This window comes from Xyrauchen texanus, chromosome 19 (genome assembly GCF_025860055.1).
Source record: "Xyrauchen texanus isolate HMW12.3.18 chromosome 19, RBS_HiC_50CHRs, whole genome shotgun sequence".
NCBI lineage: Eukaryota > Metazoa > Chordata > Actinopteri > Cypriniformes > Catostomidae > Xyrauchen > Xyrauchen texanus.
Window position 1 is genome coordinate 2,257,538 of NC_068294.1, and position 22,503 is coordinate 2,280,040.

A 22,503-nucleotide genomic window follows, 5' to 3' on the forward strand; every position below is an offset into this window, starting at 1 on the left:
TTCATTGGAGGCCACGCATCCCTATTGTATGTTATATTTCGACAGTAATAATTCGAGTTCAGCTTGAAATTCGGTGTTTTGTTGTTTTTGTCCCTGTTGTTCTTCCTCCATTTGTCGGGGAGCACTTGTGTTGTTTTGCGTACTCAAGGTATCTAAACGTTTGAGAATTTCAGTGTCGGTTTTGGAGGGTGCTCCCTTTCTTTCACACTCAGCTTTTAACTGATAACAGTCCCGTATGTTATGACCTTTTCTTCTGCAATAATCGCATCGATGTTGGGTGTAATTAAATGTTTTCGTTTTTCAGCACCCTTGCCCTCTGTCACCCACTGGGTTGCTGCAACATGACGCGATTTAGACTGATTGTGTCTATTTTCGATTTTAGATGCCCAGTCTACCACTGCCCTGTACGTGTTTTCAGCTGGGTCAGCACCACTCAAAAGAGCTTGTTGAACAGCGGGCCCTGCATTATTTTTTAGGAACTGAAGTAAAACTTCATGATCCCTATCTCGCGGTTTCTAGGCCGGAGTATTCTTTGTACTGATTCCCACAAACGCTCTGCATAACTTTCGAATGGTTCTTTATTTGATTGTTTAATGTTAACAATTTTGCTCCATTCTGCATGGCTGGGTCCTCTCAGATCTAGCAGTGTTTGTTTTAGTCTTTCGTACACTTCTGTGTTGGTTTCACGATCGCGTCTATTTATAATGCGTCCCGATTTCATTTCCTCATTCATTTTTGGTCTGAGTTCGTTCGGAATAGTTAAGAGAGCAATTTGCCATACGTCTCTGATCTCTAGATTGTAAACATTGGCCTGTAACATTAAGGTGTCCCAGTAAGGCTGGAATGGACCTCTTCTTGGCATCATGCCAATTATTTCTTTGTGTGAGCTGCATTCCTCACACGTTAAAGGACGACTGATAGTTGTGATGTCATCTTTCGCATTTGTTATTGTCTTAAGGACTGCGACTTGAACAGATTTTTTCGAACATCGCTAGCTTTTTTCCGCGTCATAACCGGGCTGTGTTCTTTTGTCCACAGAGAGGGACTATCCCCATGGGCTCGGTTACGAGCCTCTCTTGTGTGTTTTGCGTAAGCTAATGTTACCGCATCATCGTCGTCACTATCCTGTTTTCTTTCCGCATTAAAAGGTGAATTTATGGCTGCTTCTTTTATAGCTGATATGGGGAAGCCTGCGTTATCACAACACTCTTCTAAGGCGGATGCATAATTTCGACCTGATCGAAGTTTTTGTTGGAGATCATTGATCTGTGCTTCCAACGCATCTACCCGTCTTGCCCAGCTTTGCTTTTTATACACAAATGTGTCGACTTGAGCCCTCAACTTTTTTAATTCTTCCGAACGCGATTTCTCTATATCTTTAATGTTTACTATAATTTGCTCCTTTTTCGCCATGGTGTCGATGTCGATTACGGCGAAGCAAGTAAACAATAGCGACGGGGTTTTTCGGTATTTAGATTTAGATTCTAGTCTCCGACCCTCCGTGAGAGTACCATGATAAGATTTCATCATTACTCCATTTTAAATTTAGTCCTTTCTGCGTAAACGAAAAAGGAGTTCTTTGAATTTTATGGCCAGAGCTTCCATTACCTCCTCATCTGCTCTGCCTCTATCATGTTCCTGATCCATGTTTTTGACTAATATCTTTAGCCCCACCGGATTTTTTCGGTCTCCGGTCTAACAGTGGGTATTCCGACCCGTTCTATAAATGTGTCTATATGGGATGTGTCTGTGCTTTCCCTCAAAACTTCTAATAGGCAAAAAGAATAGACTTACCAGAGCTGATGTAGACAGAGAAGTAGAAGAAGCTCAAAACTCATCCTCTGTACCAAACAGGTTGTTGCGCTGAAAAGACGTCACTCGCTCGTTGGAGATCACGGAGGCAGGTCACCACTTGTAAAATGGCAGGCAAAACTGCTAAAAATACATAGATTTGCCCCTTGAAGGTCTCTGCGTTGTTCTGTCTTTTCTGAGCACTGAAGTAAAGCAATTATTGTTAATAATTTGCACTTTACAAATTCATCCCGTTATTAATTTTATCTGACTCCAATTTTATATTAATCTGACTCCAATTTTAAGTTGACCTCTGATTTAGATTAAAGCTCTAAATTCTTTCTGATTATTCTTTTATTTTAATCATTTAAGTTATTGATTACTCTGAATCCTCTTCTATTCATTTACCTTTTGATCAGTTTCTAATGAGATTCAAACTGATAGTCTTTAAGTGGCTTCCTCCTACATTAAAGCTTCAGTTATGATAGAAATGATTCTTAAAATGGGATTCTCCTGCTCGGTTCCTCCAGAGCGGTTTCATCTATTTTAAAGACCCAGTATTGATATAAATGATTTCAGAGGAATACAGAATAAATCAAAAAGTAACAATTTATTTGCCAGGTAGGATTTAAAACACAAGTTAAAGAAGCAAGTCAAAGAACATACCTGGCAGTTGAGAAAAGTACATGTAATTGCAAAGCATGGGAAATCTGAATGCAGATTCCTATTATTACAGTTACACACATTGAGGTGTGGGATCATCTGACTACAGAGAACCTTGAGCTCTGGGCCAGCCTTCCTTAAATATCCAGACAGAATACACATTGTGTACCAAATGGTATTATCCTTTGTTCAATGAGAATTTGGGGGTGAAAGGGTTCTTGGCTTTCTGGTGTTAAACATTCAAGGAGGGGGATAGGCCTCCAGAATTATTCAGTATTTGGCATAGACCTTATAACTTTGTTGTCATTAAGTTTTATAAAGCTGGGGACAAAACACTATACCAGACGCATCCGAGACATTTTAAATGATACCAAACATGTTACAAAAGTTACATTATTTGTATACATCAGATATGGTACATACAGATCTTAGGTGAGTTTGGGGTGATTCTGGGCTTAAAGGGAATGGATGAGGAGGAGGAGAGGGGAGAGAATGGGACAGATGTGGAAGGGCGACAATGAGGTGTGATTTTTCAGTCTTCACTCAGTGGGGTGTGGTGCCTCAGGAAGCATTTGCTATTTGCCTTTGAATGCAAACACATTGGCACCCCGCCTTACAGTGCCCCTACAACACTGCGTGCAGAGATGTTGCTCAGGGGCACTGCTTCCGGATATCGCGTTGCGTAATCCACTAGGACTAACACAAAGCGATGTCCGCGTGCTGTCCGTTCTAATGGCCCGACAAGGTCCATCCCAATTCTTTCGAAGGGGACCTCGATTAACGGTAGTGGGTGCAATGGCGCTTTTGGGGTGCCCGGTGGGTTTACCAGCTGACATTCACAAGGGTGTCATGCTGACACATCCTACAGCCCTTTACAAAGTTTTTCACATCAGTCCACATTGTTGGCCAGAATGCAACTTTGCAGAGTCTTTTAAAAGTCTTGTAGACTCCCTGATGGTCACTCACAGTGTTGACATGATAGTGTTGAATTACTCTTGGAACGAGGTTTGCAGTGATGTGAACCCGGTGTTTAGGAATGTCTGTCTGTGGTGGTTGACGTGTACGTGCCTGAGAGTTGGTTGCTTGGTGGTGGCATGACGGATGACTGGATGGTGGTGAAGGCTTGACTGTTTGTTGAATACAGCTTAGAAGTGAGAGGTTATGGTTGGATCTTGTGATGCTGGTAGGTTGCTGGGCTGACGATGGGATGGTTGTGAAAGCTGGAGTCAAGTGCGGGCAATTCCCTGGTGAGTGTGGTTGTAGGTTCTTTTGAGAATTCACCAAGTGAGCTGTGATGTCCCGATGAATCTCCAACTGGAACTGCTTTAGAATCACATCCACCTCAGACAGCAAGGTAGCCTTGAGTCCTTCCAATTCCTTTGAAATCTTTAATTTGACCTCTGTCAAGAGTTTGTCCATTTCGGATTTCAAGGTTGGAAGTGTTCCACCTAGGTCTTCCTGTAAGATGGCAGATGAAACCTTGGCCACAGACTGGGTAGGAGTATGGAGATAGGTAGAAATGTGAAGCTTTGAAGACAGCTGATGACAAACAGGTGGCCTGACTGATGATGCATCTTCAGGAGCTTCAATCATCATACCAGTGGATGTAGGGGTGGGAATGGCCATTTTAATTGTTGGGTTTGTGTTAGTGGATGTAGTATGTAAAAATGTTAATATGTACAATGTCAATACCAATTGAAGTGATTAACCTTGTAACACTTCCAACACCACAGAGTAAATTATGGTATTTTCTTCAGTTTCAGTCCATCATCCAACTGGTTTAAATAAAGAACACCACAGTTCACACAGTTTTCAGGTGTCAACAATCAAAGTGTAAATGTTCAGGTTTGAGGATGGTCTCAAATGTTAATCAGGTGTTCAGGTACACTTATCACAAAGTTTAGTTTGTGGTGGTGGACCCTTAAAGGGGCAGTGCGCAGTTCTTCTCTGCCACAGTTGGTGTTTGAATAGTCTTGGCTCATCTGAACATTCCATCAATGTGATTCTTCAAGCCAACCAAATGATGAACATTCTCCATACAGTAGAGTAACATAACAGTGTCTCATGCATATTTAAAAAAGGGACTATAAAATGTATTCACCAAAAATACCCAATGATTCCTTTTGACATTCAGGAAACGTATCAGTCCCTGGTAGTTATAAAAATCCACCTGAAATCAAATAATTGACATTGTGTTGCTCTGAATTTATGACATTTCATTGTCATATAACTCTCTTAAACTCTTAAAGTTAATTTTTACCTTTAAGAGTCTGTTTTTCCATACTTCATCTCTTTCTCCATGGATTATAACACCCGCTGTGAAGTGATCTAGGATATAAATCCAGTGTACCTGGTTACTGTTATTCACCAACACTTGAAAATAGCATTGGATTATCTAAGAACAAAAGATCAAAAATAAATTATAGTTACCTCATCCAATGTTTAATTAAACATGGTTAAACATTGTCATCTTATGTAGTTCATGAACATATGTTCCTCTATGTTCACAGATACATTTTCAATTGTTTTAAAAGCAAAGCATTTCCAAAAGTATGAATAATTTTTTCTTAACTGCCCCACCAGTCATTTATGTGGCTGGAGTGTTTTCAATTTGGAATGATGCAGGATATAAGACCTTTTTTTGTCCTTTGACTGTGTGATTGCAATTAATATCTCACATGCTTTCTTAGACCACATAGCTTGGATCTGTAATGGGATATTTTTATATAATAAGTAAAGGTGAGGTATGAGTTAATGTGAACAAAATCTGTATGACATGATTGAGAATTGCATAATACCTGGACTGATGTGTCCTCTGAATGGTCCTCATATGTTTGCTTTGTCTTGCATCTTTTTTTCTTCTTCAAAAACCCTTGGGATACTGCCTTTATTATGTGGGGTGAACAGAGATGGAGCACTGTGAAATTCACTGCATCTGCACTTTTCCCTTTTTGGCTGACAATTAGATGTGTTCTGTTTATATAGGATGAGACACTTTATTTATTGAATATTCGGTATATGCTTCAAAGAAGAATTAAGCACAGGTTTTATCCCAATAAGTAATTGTCATAGTTGCCAGCCAAGGTCTCATCTGAGGGTGTGTTTCTCAATGATTTGTAGTAGTGCTGGCTTACTCCTTTTGCTATTGCTGCAGCAACTTTTCCTCTTCTGGTGGACATGGATGTCAATATGATTTTGGAATGGTTTGGTCTTTGTTTGAATTTTAAATTTGTATTTTGCTGAGCAATCATCAAATTTACAGAGGGCAAGTGCCCTGAAATAAGGAGCTCTCTTTTTATGACTTTTCCTGCATTTTGCATGCTGATACTTTTGTGTATCAGGACTCAGCAAGGATTTACTTTGGATAACACTTCATATAAGACAGTCCAGGGCTGTTGTAAATAAGTTGAACGTGGATATGTGTAACGATTTGTGGGAAGCAGGACAAGGTAGACGGGAGGTAGGATCCAAACGCGGCTTTATTATTACACAAAAATAAACAAACTCAGGAACAAAGAAAAGATCCACAAGGGGAAAAGGAAACCAAAATGCTGGATTGAACACAGAAGGGGTGCAGGCATCGAACATCCACGGAGGACAGGGTAAACCTGAAATGACAGACAGCAGGGAACATGGACAGCAGGGTAACCTCGGACGGATGAGCAACGAGAGCGGGGAGCATCAACAAGGAACACACGAATAAACGAACATGAAGCGTCAGAAAGGGACATGAAACGCCAACGCACGACAACGGGAAGGGAAAACAGCGGGGTTTAAATAAAGAGACACGGTAATGACAAAATGACGGACAGGGCCGGAAAAGATGGGAAGAAGGGAAGTGTAATTTTCACAGAGACAGTGAAACATGGGCGGACAACAAGGAAGACATGACAGGGAGCGTGATTGGTAAAACAGAAAACACGGGGCGGATAACAAGAGAGCATGACATGGAACGTGACTAGTGACGGGTGAAACAGAAAACACGGGGCAAACGACACGAAACACGGTGCAGACGACACGAAACATGGTGCAGATGACACGAAACACGGTGCAGGTGAGCGAGACCGTGACAATATAGCTTTATATTTTTTCCAGTTTTTATTTTTTATGGCCACTACAAAAATCTTTGGACCTGCTCATTTTCCTCCAGTTTACTTGGATGTCTGTGAGTTTCCAGCCATCGAACCTATACATTATATCAAGTCTTTCTGCTCTCCTGATCTGTAAATTCTCATGCTTCTGTGTTGACCATTCTGGCTACCGAGGGAATTCACAGCAGTCTATTACAGTCTTCTATACTAGAGGACTGTTTTGATCATGTGGACTAGGAGATGTTCCGGTCCACCTCTGATGACGTCATCGAGGTGTACACTGATACCTTAACGTGTTTCATCAGGAAGTGCATAGATGGTGTAGAACCGACCAAAACAATATGGATCTACCCTAACCAGAATCTGTGGATTAATAGCAATGTTTGTATGGCATTTAATGCGTGAACCTCCACTTTTAATTCCAGCAATGCAGAGGAGCATTAACAAGCCAGTTATGCCCCCTGCAAAACTATCAGATCAGCCAAAAGCCACTACAGGAACAAGATTGAAGGACAGTTCAAGACCACTGTGACAGGGTGGAGGGCAGGCCGTGTCGTGATGCTACACACCCTAATCAGGCTAATCAAGCCTCAGAGAGGGATAAAGGCCGACCGGAGACTGCAGTGGGACGGAGAGAGAGAGAATTATGGGCAGCTGCCCTATATGTTTTTTTGTGTGTCTTATTATTTAATTAAATATGATTTATATTATTAAGCCAGTTCTCGCCTTCTCTTTTTCCTGAACCCGCCTAACAACCACCAACTCCAGAAGTATGCGGTAGTGAGTTAATATCATCACAGACTTCAAAAAGAATAAAAAATGCACCATGAATTGCTTCTCTCCAGATGAGCTTAATACTTTTAATGCTCGTTTCGAGGTAAACAACACCACCCTCACGGAGAGAGCTTTTGTGGCCGAAGCTTCAAAGGTTAGTTCACTCTTTAAAGGACATAACCCGATCCTTCCGATGCGTGACTATCCATAAAGCCATTGGTCCAGATGGCATTACGGGCCGCATCATCATAGCGTGCGCAAACCAACTGGCTGATGTTTTTACAGACATTTTCAACCTTTCCCTCTCCTTGTTTGTGGTCCCTACATGGTTTAAAACATCCACCATTGTGCCTGTACCAAGGCAATCCAAAATCACTTGCTTAAATGACTAGCGTCCTGATGCTCTGACCCCCATCATCAGCATATGCTTTGAGAGATTAATCAGAGATTACATCTGCTCTGTTCTGCCTGCCTCACTGGACTCACTGCAGTTTGCTTACCGCAACAACCACTCCACTGATAATGCCATTATATCTACACACTGCTCTCTCCCACCTGGAAAAGAACACACAGCAATGTGATATTGCTGTTTGTAGATTACAGCTCAGCATTCAACACCATAGTACACTCCAAGATTGATATGAAACTCCAGGCTCTGGGCTTAAACAACTCGCTGTGCAGCTGGAACCTGGACATCATGTCAAGCAGACACCAGGTGGTTAGAATGGGCAGCAACATCTCCTTATCACTGGCCCTCAACACTGGAGCCCCGCAGGGCTGTGTTCTCAGCCGACTCCTGTATTCCCTGTACACACATGACTGTGTGGCAACACATAGACCCAGTGCCATCATTAAGTTTGCTGATGATACGATGGTGGTAGGTCTGATCACTGACAATGATGAAACAGCCTACAGAGAGGAGGAGCACACTCTGACACGCTGGTGTCAGGAGCACAACCTCTTCCTCAACATCAGTAAGACCAAGGAGCTTGTGGTGGACTTCAGGAGAAAAGACAGAGAACACAGCCCATCACCTTCAATGGAGCACTGGTAGAGATTGTCTCTTCTTCCTGAGACGGCTGAGGAAGTTTGGAATGAACCAACATATCCTAACTCGGTTTTACACCAGTACTGTAGAGAGCATCCAGACTAGCTGCATCACTGGCTGGTACGGTAATAGCACTAACCTCGACCGCAAAGCCCTGCAAAGGGTGGTGCGAACTGCCATACATATCATTTGAAATGAGCTTCCCTTCCTCCAGGACATCTATGCCAGGTGGTGTGTGAAAAAAGCTCGGAGGATCATCAAAGACTCTAAACACCCAAGCCAAGGGCAGCTCTCACTGTTACCATCAGGCAGGCGGTATTGCAGCATCAAGACCCGCACCAGCCAATTTCATGACAGCTTCTTCCCTCAAGCAATCAGTCTTTTGAAGTCTTGATCGCTCACGATACATATATCAGCACCACACATTATTAGCCTCAGACAGGACTCACATTTTATACTTCTCTTAATAACACACTGGCAACTGACTATCAACCGATAGCTGTATGTCAACACAGCACTACATGTTTATTTCCACTGATTGGTTTGGGCGGGGGTGTACAGTGTATTTTTATTGTATACAGTCTTCTTATTTTGTGTATACTGCATATTGTATATTATTAGGTCTATATTGTATAGAGTTGTGTAACAAGATGTGTAAATTGTTTTATGTGTAAATCAGATGTTTATTGTAACTGTCATACTGCTATGTTGCTTGGAACTGCACCCAAGACTTTCACCCACTGTTGCACTTGTGTATAAAGTTGAGTGATAATAAAAGGATTTCTATTTGATCTGCAGTGCTGTTCCTGTCTCCAGCCTTATCTTCCCTTTCACAAGGATAATCTTCATCCTTCCTTTCCTCTGTACTACTCTGCTTACTATGCCCTGAACTTGCATCATCATCCTCATTTTCATCTGCAGTGCTGTTCCTGTCTCCAGCCTCATCTTCCCTGTCACAAGAATAATCTTCATCCTCCTTTCCTCTGTACTACTCTGCTTACTATGCCCTGAACTTGCATCATCATCATCCTCATTCTTCTCATCCACGGTGCTGTTCCTGTCTCCAGCCTTATCTTCCCTGTCACAAGGATAGTCTTCATCCATCCTTTACTCTGTACCATTCTGCTTACTGTGCCCTGAACTTGAATAATCATCATCATTTTCATCCTCATCACCAGTGCTGTTCCTGTCATCTTCCCTGTCACAAGGATAGCCTTCATCCCTTCTTTCCTTTGTTTCATTGAGGTTATTGTGCCCTGCACTTGCCTCATCAATTTCTTTCTCAACATTTTCCATATCTATGAATACAAGAAAAAAGTTTGGGTCAATCCCTAACTGGATTTTCTAAACAGGGCCTCAAAACTTACAACATTACCACAGGATTAATGCATTAATGTTAATAAGAGCCAGTTAGGTGATGTGAAGTGAAGCCGTGTCAGCTAGTGTTTACATAAACAGCTCTTCGGGATCGCTTGGGTGTGGCATCAGGTGATTGCATTCTCTCTCTCTCTCTCACACACACACACACACACACACACACACACACACACACACACACACACACACACACCCTTGTTTATCCAATAACTTGTTGGACCATGATAAGCCGTGATACTATTTCTGAAATTATATTTTTTAATTACTAACTGAGGCTTGGACACATCATTTGGTTTGAACCAGCAACAGCAGACTCTGATCCGTCGCTTAAGATAGTAGTTCCATGCACAAATGCGTTTTTATGACTGTACTCAGTTCCCCCCCCCCCAAAAAAATGTATGTACTTGTTCATTGAACTGTTGTATATAAGCAATATCACATTCGCAATTTTGTTATATGGCGATAAATCAGCACTGATGTAATACATTGATGTAATACACCTGCTGATGTAGGGCCATATCGCACTCTTGCTCGTGTGATATTACGGAGCCCCCGAAGTTACCTGTGCAAAAAAAAAAAATCTAAGAGACTTTCGCGTGCGCACGAGAAACTATCGCGTGCGCACGCGTTACAGTTTCCGGTGTGTGTATAGCTCTTTTCCGATTGCGTCATTGCCATAATTCATTTACTCAAAGATACTGAGAGCATGGATGCGCATGAATTTATAGAGATATATTTTAAACTTGGCCTTCAATACAAAGACATTACTGTCTATGACATTTGTAATACTGTCATGGCTGAGACACGCTTTGATCTTCCACAGGACACTAATTAAGCAATAGACTTGTACTTGCATTTAACACGAGAACTACCGGAATTCTAGAACTACTAGAATGGCCATAGCGGTCATTCTGACCGTTCATACTAGACTGTACCAAATGTCATGTCATATTTACATTCGAAACTTCTATTGAGGTTTTAGAATGAAGCTTCTAATGTCTGTCGTCATATTTTATGGCGTCATCACCCTAAAAATGTATTGAATAAAATAGAATAATATGGATCAAATGGAGCGCCAAGCGAACGCAGATAGTCCTACATAATACAATCTTTTTTTGTAATATATAATAGTGCTAGACTATACAAATACATAGGCCTATATATATTATATATTAGCTGCTAGACTGCCCCGGAAGGTGCGTGCCTCGCTCTCAGAAAGTCTCTTAGATTTTTTTTTTGTTGCACAGGTCACTTCGGGGGCTCCGTATTACATTGTTTAAATATAGTACTGTGCAAACGTTTTAGGCAATTGTGAAAAATGTTGCATAGTAAGGGTGTCTTCAAAAATAATGCCATACATAGTTTTCATTTATCAAATAATGTCATACAAAGTCCAGTAATCATAAAAAAGATAAATCAATATTTGATGTGACCATCTTTGCCTTCAAAACAGCACCAATTCTCCTAGGTACACCTTTTCAGTTTTTCTTGGTTGTTGGCAGATAGGATGTTCCAAGCTTCTTGACCACAGTTCTTCTAACTGTTTAGGCCATCTCAATCTCTTCATTTAATCCTTGAATGACTTGATGTTCAGTAGGAGGTCTGTGGGGGCCATGCTCTTCCTGCTCTTCTATTCTAATTTATTCTATTTACAAAAGGAATGTTTGGGGGTCTAAAATGTGTTTTTCCTAATGACACACTAAAGTTGAAGATATACATAACTATCTTAAGATAAATGTTTTTGTGAAACATCTTATGTGCCTAAGAATTTTGCCCAGTACTGTATATACAATAACACACCAAAATGAATATTAAGGGGAAATAAAGTAGCTTTGGCTAAGCTGCTCAGCTAATTGAGCCAAATGGCTGAGCTAATTTCAAGCTACTGAAAAAAATATTTAAGCTACTAACTAGTTACTCCCCAAAACTGAGAAACACTATATTCTCTATTAAATATGATATTTACCAGAACTTCTGTCTGTTTGAAGCACCTGTTCTCAAACACCTATCCTATCCTGTCCTCTGTCCAAACAGTTTACAGCCATTTCCACTTTGCAATTTTCACAATTTTCATTAAGAACAAACTTAAAAAAAAAAAAACGTACAACTTGAAAAATATGTTAATCTTCCAAAAAAAAACATATTTACCCACCACAGGCACAAAATCCTTATTAATATTATCCTTTTTATTCATGGGAGCCTTTCTTGTACCACCCCGTTATGGACAATATGTATGCCATTAGAGTAGTAAAACAAGAAATAGATTTTTAAAATCTAATGTTTTCCTAATAGTAAAATGTCCCTATTTTGGAAACCATCAATAGAAAATCTATAATTTAATAAAAAAAAAAATATTAGATTTTTAATCTTTAAATATGAATTCGACATTTCAATGGCCTCATTGTTTGTACTGAAAAAATTAATTCACTTCAAAAATACAAATAAAGTTACATTTATCTGATTAGTCCACACAACAAGAACATCATTCAACATTCATTTATGTAACATTTCATTTCCTTTCCATAAAATTTTAACAGAACAAACCTGTGACGGGGTGGTAACTGATGTGGCGGGGTGGTTCACTGTGACAGGGTGGTATATGATCTGCTTGTTTTAACCTTTATAAAACTGGGGGAGGGGAAACATTAAAATTGGAGATGTAATGGAAAACTTTGGTTATGCTCTGAATACCTGAAAAGAGCATCATAATGGTGAATGGGAGAGTCGCATCCACACATCCCTCTAAACTACTTAAAAAAGCTGCTCAAAGAGTACCCAAAGAGGTTGGATGCACATTTAATAGAAAAAGATACAAAGATATTATTAGAGAACATTGCTATTACATTAAGAAATGAGGATTGCAAACTTTAGAACAATGTGCTCTAATGTACCCACTGTAAAAGAAAAAAAAGGAGCACAGCCAAATGAACAAAGCCGACACAGGACTTTGATTGGTTGAAACAGGCCTGAATTGTCATCTACAAAATGTTTGTGACTGAGAAGGTTAATGACAGAGCTTATCAGTTTAATAATATGAAGATGTGGGGTACAAAATGTTATTTTGAACATTTTACAATAAAATTATTAACAAACAATTTTTTTAATAATGAAGGAACATTTTCTAGACTTTGATCATATACATCACAATACTTTTTGAATTCAACTGTATCAAGGAAGTTGTACAGTAAATAAAAAAGATATATGATGTGTGACTGAAAGAGATAGTGAGTGAGTGAGTGATTGAGTGAGTGAGTGAATGACTGAAAGAGATAGTGAGTAACTGAAAGAGATAGTGAGTGAATGAGTGAGTGAGGGACTGAAAGAGATAGTGAGTGAATGAGTGAGTGAGTGAGCGAGTGAGTGATTGATTGAAAGAGATAGTGAGTGAGTGAGGTGAGCGAGTGAGTGAGTGAAAGATATAGTGAGTGCGTGAGTGAGTGAAAGAGATAGTGAGAGAGTGAGTGAGTGATGAGTGACTGAAAGAGAGTGAGTGAGTGACTGAGTGACTGAAAGAGATAGTGAGATAGTGAGTGACTGAGTGAGTGAGTGAGTGAGTGATTGATTCAAAGAGATAGTGAGTGAGTGAGGTGAGCGAGTGAGTGAGTGAAAGATATAGTGAGTGCGTGAGTGAGTGAAAGATATAGTGAGAGTGAGTGAGTGAGTGATGAGTGACTGAAAGAGATAGTGAGTGAGTGAGTGAGTGAGTGAGTGAGCAAGTGACTGAAAGAGATAGTGAGTGAGTGATGAGTGACTGAAAGTGATAGTGAGTGAGTGAGTGAGTGAGGTGAGAGAGTGAGTGAGTGAAAGAGATAGTGAAAGAGAGTGAGTGATGAGTGACTGAAAGAGATAGTGAGAGAGTGAGTGAGGTGAGCGAGTGAGTGAAAGAGATAGTGAGAGAGTGAGTGAGTGAAAGAGATAGTGAAAGAGAGAGTGAGTGATGAGTGACTGAAAAAGATAGTGAGAGAGTGATAAGTGAGTGAAAGAGATAGTGAGAGAGTGAGTGATGAGTAACTGAAAGAGATAGTGAGTGAGGTGAGCGAGTGAGTGAAAGATATAGTGAGTGCGTGAGTGAGTGAAAGAGATAGTGAGAGAGTGAGTGAGTGATGAGTGACTGAAAGAGAGTGAGTGAGTGACTGAGTGACTGAAAGAGATAGTGAGAGAGTGAGTGACTGAGTGAGTGAGTGAGTCACTAAAAGAGATAGTGAGAGAGTGAGTGAGTGAGTGAGTGAGTGAGTGACTGAAAGAGATAGTGAGTGAGTGACTGAAAGAGATAGTGAGTGAGTGAGGTAAGCGAGCGAGTGAAAGATATAGTGAGAGTGAGTGAGTGATGAGTGACTGAAAGAGATAGTGAGTGAGTGAGTGAGTGAGTGAGTGAGTGAGTGAGTGAGTGAGCAAGTGACTGAAAGAGATAGTGAGTGAGTGATGAGTGACTGAAAGTGATAGTGAGTGAGTGAGTGAGTGAGGTGAGAGAGTGAGTGAGTGAAAGAGATAGTGAAAGAGAGAGTGAGTGATGAGTGACTGAAAGAGATAGTGAGTGATGAGTGAGTGAAAGAGATAGTGAGAGAGTGAGTGATGAGTGACTGAAAGAGATAGTGAGTGAGTGAGGTGAGCGAGTGAGTGAAAGAGATAGTGAGAGAGTGAGTGAGTGAAAGAGATAGTGAAAGAGAGAGTGAGTGATGAGTGACTGAAAAAGATAGTGAGAGAGTGATAAGTGAGTGAAAGAGATAGTGAGAGAGTGAGTGATGAGTAACTGAAAGAGATAGTGAGTGAGGTGAGCAAGTGAGTGAGTGAAAGACATAGTGAGTGATGAGTGAGTGAAAGAGATAGAGAGAGAGTGTGTGAGTGAGTGATATAGTGAGTGCGTGAGTGAAAAATATAGTGAGTGATGATTGAGTGAGTGAAAGATATAGTGAGTGCGTGAGTGAGTGAGTGATGAGTGAGTGAGTGAAAGATATAGTGAGTGCATGAGTGAGTGAGTGATGAGTGAGTGAGTGAAAGATATAGTGAGTGCGTGAGTGAGTGCATGATGAGTGAGTGAGTGAAAGATATAGTGAGTGAAAGAGATAGAGAGAGAGTGTGTGAGTGAGTGAGTGAACGATATAGTGAGTGATGAGTGAGTGAGTGAAAGATATAGTGAGTGATGAGTGACTGAAAAAGATATAGTGAGTGATGAGTGTGTGAGTGATGAGTGACTGAAAGATATAGTGAGTGAGTGATGAGTGTGTGAGTGAGTGAACCAAACAGGGTTAAGTCAACAGAATATAAATTGATTAGCCTATATTAGAATCCTTGATTTCACACATCCTCACATTCAAACGGGAAGCAGAACCACCCCATCACATCCCTTACCACCAAGTCACAATAAAACATGTGACAGAGTGGTATGTGACGGGGTGGTCAATTTCATTCCAAAATGGCTGCAGATCTCACATGTGGTCAAGTTCCTCACATAGCATAAATGCATTCAATCTGAAATATAATTTTCTTTGCATTAATAATGTAAAAAATTTAATAAAAAACAGTTTTCCCTATCTATTTTGCATGACGGGGTGGTTGGTTTGAGCTTGACGGACATGAAAAAGCTACAAATAAACAAAGTAAAATAATGTCAGTACTTGCCTGCTTTTGTTCTTGGTGGCTACAAGGCTGAAATGATGTCATTTCTTCTTCTTCTTCTTCTTCTTTGGGCTTATTGGCGGTTCGCATTCTTAAAAAGAGCATTACCGCCATCTACTGTAGGTAATAGATCAGAGACAATATATCACAACTCCCAGAACAATCAGGACTCGTGCTTTCAATGTTGCTGCGTGTTCAGCTCCTCCATCTACAGCCAAAGTCCCTCATCTTCCAGAGAGGGATACTGATACTAAAAACACTAATAGCCTATCTATATTCTAAAGATCAAATTTGTTCTACTTAAAAACTTTATTATTAACCTACCCCCTCTACTGAGTTTAAAACCATCTTTAATGTTAATTGTTGATTGTCTTTCATCTCAAATTCTTCAATTATCTTACTTCTTTCTTCAGAATATTTATTACACTTAATAAGTACATGCTCCACTGTTTCTCTGATTCCACACCATTCACATAATCCTGTAGGATGTTTTCCTATTATTTGCATTGTTGAATTAAGTCCTGTATGTCCTAGTCTTAATCTAGAAATAATACAGTCTTCCTTCCTTCTCCCACTTGAATTCCTTCCTCTACCTACCAATGGTTGTATTAAATATAAATGTCTACCTTTTTCCTCATTATCCCAATACGATTGCCAATTTTTATTTATCCCCGTTTAATTATTGATTTGATTTCTAATTTACTATACCTAATTTGCATATCTATATTTTCCTTTGCCATAGACTGTTTTGCTAGTTTATCTGCTTCTTCATTTCCAGACACTCCGGTATGTGCCGGAACCCATAAAAACTGAACTATCTTATTTTTTTGTTGCATCATGAACAATATCTGTAAGATTTCCAAAACAATATCCTGTCTAGTATCTGATTTTTGAACTTCCAGGCACCTCAAGGCTGAACTTGAATCTGAGCATATTAAAGTTTTACTTAGCCCCATTTCATTTATTTTATTAAGTGCTATCATAATTGCTAGTAGCTCTCCTGTAAACACAGATACATGATCTGATACTCTTTCCCCTCTTGCCACTTTCAATCTGGGAATGATATACGCTACCCCAACCTGTCCCTTCTGTGGATCCTTAGATGCATCTGTGAAAACCTTTATATATTGTTCATACTTAATACCAATATATTCTTTTGTCATCTCTGCTTCCAACATCCTCTGATCTTTATCTTGTCTTGATTCCAATAAGAATAGATCTACATTTGGTTGAGGTAAAATCCATAATGGTGTTGTTGGTAATATTACTGCTGGAATAACTCTATACTCATTTAATTTCATATTCTGAACTAAATCCTTAATAATCCAACCAAAACTGTTAACTTTTCCTTTCCCATATTCCCAACATGTTTCAAGTATACCTTTTGTTGGATGACTATCCTTCTGCCCTTTAAGGTTTACCCAGTATGCCAGTATCAATTGTTTCCTTCTTAAGTGAATTGGCATCTCCCCATCTCCACCTGTAAAGCTGAAACAGGAGAGGAAGGATAAGCTCCACAACATATTCTCAAAGCTCGTGATTGAATTCGTTCTAATTTTCCTAACTGTGACTTAGTTGCTGTTCCATATGCGATACAACCATAATCTAATACTGCTCTTATCATTGTTGAATAAATTGTTTTTAATGCAACCCTATCAGCTCCCCATTCTCGTCCTGAAATACACCTCATTACATTTAAAATCTTCTTACATTTATCCTCCATCTTATTTATATGTACATTCCATGTAACCTTTTCATCAAACCACATACCTAAAAATCTTATCACTTTAACTTGTTCTATCTCTTTGTTGTATAAATTAATCTTTAGATCTATACTTGACCTTTTATTTGTAAAAAATATATATTTGGTTTTCTCCACTGAGAATTTAAAACCCCATTTGTAAGACCATTCCTCAACATTTTTTAAAACTGCTTGCATTTTATTAACAATATACTCTACATTCCTACCTCTAAGCCACAGAGCTCCATCATCCGCGAACAGCGATTTATTTACATTCTTATCTATTGTTGCAAATACATCATTAATCATAATAATAAACAACAAAGGACTTATAACACTACCCTGAGGAGTTCCATTCTCAATTATTCCTTTCCTTGATATATATTCTCCAATCTTCACTTTAATATTCCTTTCAATTAAAAACTCTTTAATCCAATTATATAATTTTCCTTCTATTCCAATTTGATCTAACTTTATCAACAAACCCTCCTTCCATAACATATCATAAGCTTTTTCTACATCAAAGAAAATTGCTACTAGAGTTTCTTTATTTATCAATGCTTTCCTTATATCTGATTCCAATTTAACAATTGAGTCCATTGTACTCTTTCCATGTCTAAAACCATTTTGATATGGGGAAAAAACATTATTCTTCTCCATATGATACATTAAACGATCTGTAATCATTTTTTCCATAACTTTACCTAGATGTGATGTTAATGCTATCGGTCTGTAGTTTAAAGGGATACTTGGATCTTTACCTGGTTTTTTAATGGGAATTATTACTGCTTCTTTCCATCTCTTAGGTAAAATCCCTTCTTCCCATACGCTGTTATAAAACTCTAGAATAATTTTAAGAGATTCATCACTTAACTTTTTTAACATTACATAACTAATTCCATCCTGTCCAGGAGTTGAATCTTTAGTGTTTTTTAATGCCCTCTTTAATTCTGAATATGAAAAGGGCACATCTAGAAAACTATTTGTTACTCTCTTTTTTCTAAAATAAATGGATGTTCTTTTAACAACTTCTCCCTCATTTCCTTACACTCCTTCATCAAATTGTCCGAACTATTTATTTTTGAGAATTCTTTTCTAAACATTTCTGCTTTTTCCTCATCACGTATTGCTATTTCTTCCCCAATACATAACACAGGGTACTCATATTCTCTTCGAATGCCACTCATTTTTTTAATCATACTCCACACTTCCTCAATTGGAGTATTTTTCCCAATTTCTTCACAATATGATCTCCAATACTTTTTCTTCACTTCCCTTATTGTTCTTCTAGTTTCTGCTTGAGCCTTTTTATATATTATCATGTTTTCCCAATTATGAGTTTTCCTTAGAATTTTAAGTGTCATTTCTTCTTCTTCTTCTGTTGTTGTTTTATGGCGGTTGGCAATCCAACTTAAATGGTGCATTCCCGCCACCTACTGGATTGGAGTGTGTAGCGCTAAATGGTTGGAAAGTTGGAGAAAGGGGATAGGAGAGAAAAGAAAAACAATAAATAAACCTTATATCCTATTAATCAATCTTGTATCTTTTAAGAAATTAAATAATTCTCATAAATTCTTGATTGCTTTGGGCCATTTCCTAGCAAAACCTGAAGAGATACGTCATTTACTCCCAAAGATCTTAAAGCTTGAGTTAGATGTAATCTTGCGCTTTCATATGCATCACATTTTATAACAACATGTTCTACAGATTCTTCTAGACCACATTTATCACATTTACCAGTCTCATGTTTCCCTATTCTATACAAACATTTATTTAGTGCACAATGTCCAATACGCATTCTAGAAATTAAAACGTCCTCTTTCCTGTTTCCAAATTTTCTTCTTTCCAGACCAACTACTTTTTGAATACGATGCAAGTGTCTTCCTTTAATTCCACTATCCCATTCTTTCTGCCATATCTTTTTTATTTCATTTGCTATAATTCCTTTAACTTCAGTTTTACTAAATGATACTTGAATGTCAATTTGAGAATGATTCAAAGCCTGTTTAGCCAGATGGTCTGCCTCCTCATTTCCTTTAACACCCACATGAGATGGTACCCACAAAAAATGTACAATAAGCCCAGATTGTTTTATTCTAAATAGACTCTGCATCACTTCATATATCAGATCTTGTCTTGCTACTGACATGCCACTTGACAAACTATTGATACCTGAAAGTGAATCTGAACATATCACTGACCTTGTAGGTTGTATTTCCTCAAACCATTGAAGAGCTAGGAATATTGCTATTAATTCAGAAGTAAATACCGAAATATAGTTAGTGATCCTCTTTGAAATTTTAACTTTAAAATTAGGTATGTAAACTGCTGCTGCAGTAAATCCAGAATCAGGATCCTTTGATCCATCTGTATAAATTTGCACTGCCTTATAATATGTTTGATCAATATATTGTTGTACTGTTACACTATCCAACACATTTCTTTCCTTGTTGTGCTTCGCTTCATACAACTGTAGGTCCACTAGAGGCATAGGGAAAAGCCACGGAGGAATTGCTGACATAGCCACAGAAGGGGAAATGTCGAGCTCACTAACTCCTATACTTTGAGCCTCCTTATTAGCTGTCCATCCAAAACTTGTTGATTTTTTATATTCGTATTCCCAGCAATTATTCAAGACTTTCTTCACTGGATGACTATCTGAATGAGCTTTTACATTAATCCAATATCTCATCTTTAATTTGAGCCTTCTAATTTCTAGAGGCATTTTTTTTTTTTTTTTTCTAGAGGCATTTTGTTCATCTCTACTTGTACTGCATGATGTCATTTCCACTTTGTGATGTAATTTAAAGCAACAGTACATTATTTATAGATAAAACAAGTTAGTGTGACAGGGTGGTAAGTCAAACTGAGGGACGCACACAAATCATTAAATATTTACAAAAAACAGGGTTTATTTTGAATAAATATATATTATATACACACAGGAACACACATAAAATCCTGAAAATAATAAATGTTTGAAATATATATATAACTTATTTCGTGATATTTTAGATGCAAATGTCATGTTGGTCAACACGGACATGTGAAAGCTATGTACTAATGAAAAATTATTAAAATAGTATATTACGCTTTTAAGAATAGTATTTTTTATCATATATCATGTTATCAAGAACACTTGATTTAATAACTTTGGAAACACACTTTGGGACATTTTTTGTGCCTTTTGCATCTCATCAAACGTTGCAGACCTAAATGGCACCCGTTTCATAGAATGGGAGCTGAAAATGTGGACAGCTAGGCTGGACCACTTTTCCTTTCCTTTATCCGCACCATGTCTAACAAATGCCTTAACTATTTAATTTCTGCCACCAGCCTTTGGCCAAAGGTCCTTTTTTCTTTTACGTTTCCCTTTATAAAATCTGGCCATGATGCCTCCTGCAGTCTGAGCATGCCCCTCCCACCGTGGAAGAGTGCCTAGAGCATAGAACTCCCCATTGCTTTTTGTGTATGAGACTATACAGTAGGGATGCACATAGAAATGGAAAACATGTGGTTTGACAGTTTATTTTAATAGATATCAAAATCCTAAAGGTGTGCATTATTGCGGACACCTAGATGAACACTTTGGAGTTGGCTTTGTGACTGTAGGTGATATGCTTCAAATGTCATCTCATTTAGAAATGTGTACACCAAAGTCGTGTATAACTTTAGAGATGGTCCCTAAATTTGTGACTATTTCTGAATATCGAACGTCAAACGCCAAGGGAACTTTATGGCAGTCCCTAAACAAACATGTCCCAATCCACAGAAATCAAAACAGTCCTGTAATTTCTCGCCCACCTCTAGGCTCCAGCACTGCACCCTTCGCGTTATCGGCACGTCCCGTTTCAACTTGTTTATAAACAGAGAGTAAGGTAAGAGCACCACAGCATATCGTGAATAGACTGCCCGAGATGCTATCGCGCGACGGAGCGGTATTCATCTTTGTGTGCAGTTTATAAATGATCTAAGGTGTTAGGGCCTCTTGTTGGGCAGAAAACATGCTGGTGGTATTTTGGATGTACACTTCTGAAGTTAGCTTTATTAAATTCACCGGAGGCAAGTGTTTATGTGCGCAGTCCACCATACTGGAGAACAAACAAGCGCGTACACGTGACGCAAGGCGGAAATCCACGACGCATCGCGGCAGTCGCACGAGTGTGACGTACCACGGAATTCGGTGGTGATTGTTTTACGTGTGTTTATCGATTCGCTTAGAACCGTATTGCGCGTGAATTGTCGTGTTTAATTACGATACGAAACAACGATGCGATAATTGTCTTGTAAAGAAAAACAATTGTTTATGCGACTGTCATCACAGAGCGGCGAGTGAGCGGCTGTTTGATCAACAGACTGCAGGTATCGGTCATCATCTAATCACATACACGGTCATCTCTCATCAATCACTCAAACTGTTTTATGATCGTCACATTTCTCGAACAGGTTTCATTTTTTCATCTAGAAGGTAACGTATAGTTGTCCTTTAGAATAATACAGTTCCCTATGTATAATAAATCTTCTAGTGTGTGTAGCCAACCTGATTATTGACAATAAAGTAAACTCACTGTAGTCATCTGCAGTCACATGTGTTTATGATGTTGAATGTTTCAGCAATACACAACGATATTATACAGTGGGGTCCACAAGTCTGACACCACATTTATAATCAGTTTTCCTTTTGTTTTCATTTAAACCTTGAAAAACAGAGAGCTTTAGGATAAAAAAGAAAGTAAAGAACAATTGTGGTTCTGCAATATTTCTGTGTCACTAATCCAAAGAGAAATTTAGTGTTATCTCCTTTGTACAAAATGTCAGATTTCTTTACGTCTATTGAAGCACATAATATGCTTTTTTTGGAACATTCGGGTGCATACTGTCATTGAAACAAAAGGGGCAGATTCACAAATATATATACATTTTATGTTCTTTTCACTCAAATTGATACACTGATAATATAAGTTGTAATAATTTTTATTTATTATTAAATTAGTAAAGAATGCAAAATAGAAGCATGTTCTCCTCCGGTGTTAATCTCGTCAATTAACATTTTCGTCAGTGATTTTATAAGACAAAACCTAAAATAAGCATAATTATGTTAATTTATCTTTTTGATTAAATCATACTGTTGATGAAAATATGACAAGAAAAGAGGAAACTTCTAGAGAAACTTCTCATTAACCCTTAAACAAGCAAGAGTGATGAATGATCATCTCACTTTTTATATAATTTGGATTTAAGTAAAGCATAACCAAAGGAATGTTTGATATATTTTGGATCTGTTTTTTGATGTTGCCCTATTATGGTACAAAAAAGTTAAAGTCATCAATATTTCTGTTTTATTTGATGCCAAAATGTTAAGTTTCTGAATTCCCCTCATATTTTACAACATCTTAAATGCA

General features: G+C 38.6%; 1 protein-coding gene across 3 annotated transcripts in view; it reads left to right on the forward strand.

Annotated features, from left to right (window-relative positions):
* Window positions 1-20,846: 20,846 nt before the first annotated feature.
* The window catches only part of sybl1 (synaptobrevin-like 1), a 45,219-nt gene continuing 43,562 nt past the window's right edge, over window positions 20,847-22,503 (forward strand). The window contains exon 1 of one of the 3 annotated variants that reach the window (XM_052149370.1): window positions 20,847-20,979. Coding sequence is in view for 1 of the 3 variants with exons in the window: in XM_052149368.1 (XP_052005328.1) it covers window positions 21,524-21,569 (46 nt within the window). In the remaining 2 variants the exon portion in view is untranslated. Of the gene's footprint in view, window positions 20,980-21,279; window positions 21,570-22,503 lie in introns of those variants that run through there. The other 2 variants (XM_052149368.1, XM_052149369.1) reach the window with 2 other exon arrangements.